This window comes from Colius striatus, chromosome 29 (assembly GCF_028858725.1).
Source record: "Colius striatus isolate bColStr4 chromosome 29, bColStr4.1.hap1, whole genome shotgun sequence".
Lineage (NCBI taxonomy): Eukaryota > Metazoa > Chordata > Aves > Coliiformes > Coliidae > Colius > Colius striatus.
This window is the reverse complement of record NC_084787.1, coordinates 1,548,009-1,553,325: the sequence shown is the minus strand read 5'-3', so window position 1 is coordinate 1,553,325 and position 5,317 is coordinate 1,548,009. Positions and strand designations below refer to the sequence as shown.

The window sequence follows — 5,317 nt, the reverse complement described above, 5'->3', positions numbered from 1 at the left end:
GTGGGACTCATCTCCTCTACTCTTGGCATGGCTGTTGAAGTGAAACTGGGACCTGAAAGTCTCCCTGTCCTCCAGAGCCTTAGAAGAGGGCAAATACCAGACACCTGTATGGACCCTGGGCCAGTGAGATGTGCAGCTGTTACTGGCTTTGGGAAAAGGTGGGTGTTTGGAAGTCACCCCAAGCATGTGGAACGGCATCTCCATTGCCCTACATCCTGGTGCCTCTGTTTTACCAGCTTGTAAAAGGAAGGTAATGATAGGCTTGATGGCTTGATGCCCAGGATTGCAAGAATCTTGTGTAAAATGCTCAGGATTCTTTTACCTAGGCAAAACGTGGGATTAGGGACAGATCAGGGTTTATTGGTGCCTCCAGGTAAGCTACAGTAGTGCCTCAGCTTTCATGTAGTTCTGCATCATGGTGTGTCACTCCTGTCTCCTCTATCCACTCCATGGCAGATTTACACACCACGATCCACACTGAGAGGGTCACAAAGCTTGTCCTCTTGAATTCATAATTATCTGAGGTTTCTTCTGCCTCCCGCTTGGCCAATGCCCCAGGCAGCCTGGGACAGGTATAAAAGGGCTGAGGGCTCCACAGCCCTCTATCCACCTGCCTCCACTTGACTCTCCTGAGCAACTGGGTAAGTCCTCCTCTTGGAAGCCTCCTGGGGATCTCTCCAGCCTCTCTCCTTTCAGTCTCTCCCCTGCACCCTTTCCTAATGCCTGCTCCATTTGCAGGACTCCATTCCTGCCTGAAAGATGTCCTGCTCCAGCCTGTGTTCCACCTCGTGTGGGGTGTGTGCCCCGGCCCCGCTGGCTGACAGCTGCAACGAGCCCTGCGTGCGGCAGTGCCCCGACTCCACGGTGGTGATCCAGCCCCCGGCCTCGGTGGTCACCTTCCCCGGGCCCATCCTCAGCAACTTCCCCCAGCAGAGTGTTGTTGGCTCAGCAGGAGCCCCCGTTGTTGGAGGGGGCTATGGTGGATCCTCTGGACGCCGTGGTGGTTCTGGAGGCTATGGGGGCTTTGGGGGCTATGGGGGCTTTGGGGGCTATGGAGGCTTTGGGGGCTATGGGGGTTGTGGAGGCTTTGGGGGTTGTGGATCTAGCAGCTACTTCAGAGGCAGCTGTGGGCCCTGCTAAACTCCAAAGGTCCATGGACATCAGTGCTGCCTCCCATGTCTGCAAGTAGCAGCTCTTGTCTTCTCCATCCACATGCAGAACAAAGCTTTCAGTCTTATTTAGGTTGTGGCAAAGCAGCTACTTGATGTTTAATGTCCTTGGTTAAATAAGCAAATAGTGACCTTTCAGATCTTCACCTGGTGTCTTTTTCCAGCACTGCCTCCAAAGCCTCCTCTCCATCTGCAATACAGCAAGGTTGTACTCATCTTTGGATGAGAGCCTGCCCTGCTCTGCCCACCTCTGAGACTCCCAACTTGCAATAGCAGGGGGAAAATCTTTGTGGTGGACCTGTGGGTTGTGCTTTGTTGAGCCACTTCTTGTTTCTGTGGTGTTGTTTTTTTTCCTGCTCTCTCTTTCTGTTGTATTTTCCATCCCAATTAAAGAATTCACAATGCATTAATAACTTGGCTTTTGGTTGGTTTTATGAGCCTACTGTTCTGATTCTGATCATTGTCCAGGGATGTGTTAACAACCAGATGGTACGTGGGTGAGCAACAGGTTTTGTGAGGGGTTCAACAGCTTGTCATAGTCATCCCTGTGTTGTAGCACACAACAAGTGTTATTAGACCCACTTTAGGGGACAGATTTTGACAGAAGAAATATCAGTGAATCTATTTACTTTTTTATCATCCATTTCTGAAGCAAAAAATACACCAAGTCATCACATTTTTCCACACTAGGTAGTCTGAGAAGTTCAAAGCACCTCTCGGATGCTCATAACTATTTTATACATTTATAGTATGTTATTACTGTATTAAAAGCTTATTGCTCCAGTCAGGTGCTTCATTACTGAGTGACAGTCACTTCAGAAGTATGTGGTTGTGCCATTTCAATATATGCCTTTTTCATTCTAATGTGGCTCAGTACAAACACCCCTGGCAGACCCTACAGTCAGTTCCTTTGCCTCCTCATCCCAGAAGTTCCTACTTCTCTCTAGTCGTATCTTAAAAACCTCCTGGAGTGGAAGAAACATGTATGTGTGTGGCATCCCATGAATTTGTAACTCTTCAACTAGGCCCCCTGTTAAAAGCAGACAAGTACATAAACAGCCTGTAAAACTATTGAGATAATAGTAATGATTTCAAGCTAACATCGTCTCCCACTTGTGCACTCTGAGACACTTAATACTTTCCAGTTCTTACTTAATAACTTCCCAGATCCTTATTTGATAGCTTTAGCTAATGAAAAATTGACATTGTGACCAGTTCCAGTTTAAATTTGTAGACTTCAATCTCAAGATCCATGTTGAACAGCAACTTGTATGTTTTTCTGTGGGGAATATGTCAGGCACCAAAGCTGATGAGTGCTTTCCCAGGAGCAAAGCTGCTCAGAAGCCATCAGAAAGCTCCATCCTGAAAGCTGCTTCAAGTGTAACCCACAGCTTTACTTGCAAAGGTTTTCAATTAATTTTGCAGTTGTAATTTTGTGCAGCAGCACAATTGAGCTGTGTTCTCCTTGTGAGGCTGCCCTCAAAGTGCCTCTCTGTGTGTGTTCAAAGGACAGCAATTAAATTCACAATAAGGGTTCTAGGGTTTAATAGGGTTTTCAAAGCACTCCACCAGCTCTTTCATGCCCAGATTGTGTTACAGCATCCTACTATTAAGAGGTTACTACAGCTGACAGTTAGGTACTTCAGTCATGAATAATAGAGTCACTTCAGAGCTGTGTCAAGGGACCTTACCCTAATAACAACTGTGTGATTCTGCAGCCTAGGAACTTCAGGCCATTCCATTGTCATTCAAATGGAGCCTTGCAGTTACACTTGCAAATCCTTGTTCTCACCAGCACTTAATGAGGTGAATGGAAAGTGTGCCATTTTCTGCTCTGTAACAGATCAGGTCTTTAAATCCAGACAACATCACAGACACTGCCAGCACAAAACTGCCTGAGAAGCAGGGATTTTCTCCCAGCTTCTTGGCTCACTCGCCATTAACTTGGCTTTGCATTAAATTGGGTTTGGCCAGCCTGTGCATCTCCAAATCACTACTATGTGCTGCTGTTCTGTCCGTTGTCTGCACACACACAACTTGTGCTAAGGCAAATTTAAAACAATCCTTCCAAATCCTCACGAGGAAATCCCAGAATGGGTGACTTCCTTTTCTGAGCTACTCCCAGGTCACTGGTTAGCAAAATGTGTGCTCAGGCTCAGTCCACGTGCCTAAAAAGCTACAGGGTGCAGTATGTCTCTGTAAATATACCAAGCAGGGGACAAAAATCTGTTTGCATCCAAGTCAGGAAATGAAAAACAGGGACGTGCAATGATGCTATATCATTTTTAATAAGAATGAAGCTCACAACCACAAATTAAAGTAGTACAGAAAGCAGAAGGAGAAAGAAAGTGTACAGGGATTAATTTATCTCTGCAGAAGGTCTCCCAGCTCCATGGGTACTATTTGTGCTGCTACAGGTGTAACATTTGGCTATCAATTTCCATTTTTCAAACTTTTTCATTTGTTTTAAGTCCAGTGAAGCAAATCAGGTCAAATGTTTAACTGGGTTTTTTGGCACAGCTTCAAAAGCAGTTAAGTCAGCAATATATCCATAGAAAGGCTGGTACAGATACACTCTAGATTTCATTAATACTAGCTGGGAAAGAGCTGTAAACGAGATACAAAGTTGTTTTAACCCATGTTAAGCAAAGGTTCCTTTACACCATCAAACCTATGTAGGATTAAGAAGGAAGGTGGGGGGGGGGGAAGAAGACAAAACATGTCAGAAGAACATTGAAGAAGTTTTACAGAAACACTGAGCTCTCCAAAGCACTGCAGCTTACAGTCACAGTCCTGGACTCAGAGCTCCTGCAAACCCTCCTCCTAAGAGCAGCCGTCAATTCCACATTCAAGTCCCAGTCCTCGTATTCCATTAAATCCGTCTAGATTTAGCAGGGGTAGCAGGGGTAGCAGCTCCCATAGTTGTATCTACGGGTGTAGCAAGAGGAGCTGTAGGAGGGGTAGCAGTAGCGGGAGCTGTAGGAGGGGTAGCAGTCCCGGTACCCGCACAGGCTCCCGTAGCTCCGGTAGCCGCAGGGGCTGTAGCCACAGTCGTAGCTCCGGTAGCTACAGGGGCTGTAGCCACAGTCGTAGGTGCGGTAGCTGTACACGGTCCCGTAGTTGCAGGGAGAGTAGCAGGAATCCTCACACTTGTTCTGGTAGCAGAAAGTCATCTTGGTGTGATGGAGGGAGGTGAATCTGAAACACAGCAGAAGAGAAGGTGAGGTCGGTCCCAGAGACCAAGCGGCAGCGCGCTGCTTCTAACAAACCCCGTGTCAGCACAGGAAAGAGGCAGAAAAGAGCAAACATAGGAACTGACTGAACATCTCCATTCAGGGCTGTACTCTGGGTCTTTCTTGCTCAGCTCAATCCTTTCTGTTTTCTTGCCTTTCTTTTCCCTATAAGAATATTTTGTGCTGCTTTCCTTGTTGCCATTGCTCAGAACCTGCAATTCTATGATTCTATTATTCAGATTCACATAGTTCTTTTAGGAAAGGCATTTTTAGGTTCAGTTGCTTGTATGATGGCCTTATAGGTCTTTTCCAAATGAAATGATTCCATGTTTCTATTCTATGGATGTCCAGTGTTCCTCTAAAAGCCATAAGCGATGAGACACTAGTTGAAGAATCAATTCTGCCCATTTTTGACATCCAGACAAGGCACCACAAAAGTCTTCCCCTTGTGCAAGCCAAGAGTGCTCTACTGGAAAAGATGGCTTGTTTGTTTGGACCCATGTCCATGCCCTAATTGCCAGATGGAATATATACTTGCTTTGTGCTTTAAATAATTGGAAAAATTGTGATGCATTTTCTGCTTCAAAATAAAGAAGCTTGAAATGCTTCAGTATATCACAAAGCCAGTTAGTTTCTCATAGAGCACGGCTAGATGAATCTTCTAAGCCTATGTGGGCATCTTAAATATCCCGTTTTTAACCAAAACAAAGAGGACTGTCCTTGCATGTCTATGAAGGAGCACAGGCTGCCCAGAAGCAGCACAGGCTGCCCAGGGAGGTTGTGGAGTCTCCTTCTTTGGAGCTCTTCAAGACCCGACCGGACACGTTCCCATGCGACCTGATCTAGGTGGAACCTGCTTCTGCAGGGGAGTTGGACCAGGTGGTCTCTAAAGGTCCCTTCCAACCCCACCATTCT

The 5,317-nt window shown here is 46.3% G+C and overlaps 2 protein-coding genes across 2 annotated transcripts; one reads left to right on the top strand and one right to left on the bottom strand.

Annotated features, from left to right (window-relative positions):
* Positions 1 to 759: 759 nt before the first annotated feature.
* LOC133628287 (claw keratin-like) lies at positions 760 to 1,140 on the top strand. The gene has a single exon (XM_062016069.1). It carries the CDS (start codon positions 760 to 762, stop codon positions 1,138 to 1,140), a length of 381 nt encoding a protein of 126 aa, XP_061872053.1.
* Positions 1,141 to 4,057: 2,917 nt separating this feature from the next.
* Positions 4,058 to 4,342, bottom strand: LOC104555320 (keratin-associated protein 21-1-like). The gene has a single exon (XM_062016068.1). It carries the CDS (start codon positions 4,340 to 4,342, stop codon positions 4,058 to 4,060), a length of 285 nt encoding a protein of 94 aa, XP_061872052.1.
* Positions 4,343 to 5,317: the final 975 nt, after the last annotated feature.

Excerpts from the sequence above, each read along its gene's own strand:
- LOC133628287 (XM_062016069.1), top strand. The coding sequence starts at position 760 with ATGTCCTGCTCCAGCCTGTGTTCCACCTCGTGTGGGGTGTGTGCCCCG.
- LOC104555320 (XM_062016068.1), bottom strand. The coding sequence starts at position 4,342 with ATGACTTTCTGCTACCAGAACAAGTGTGAGGATTCCTGCTACTCTCCC.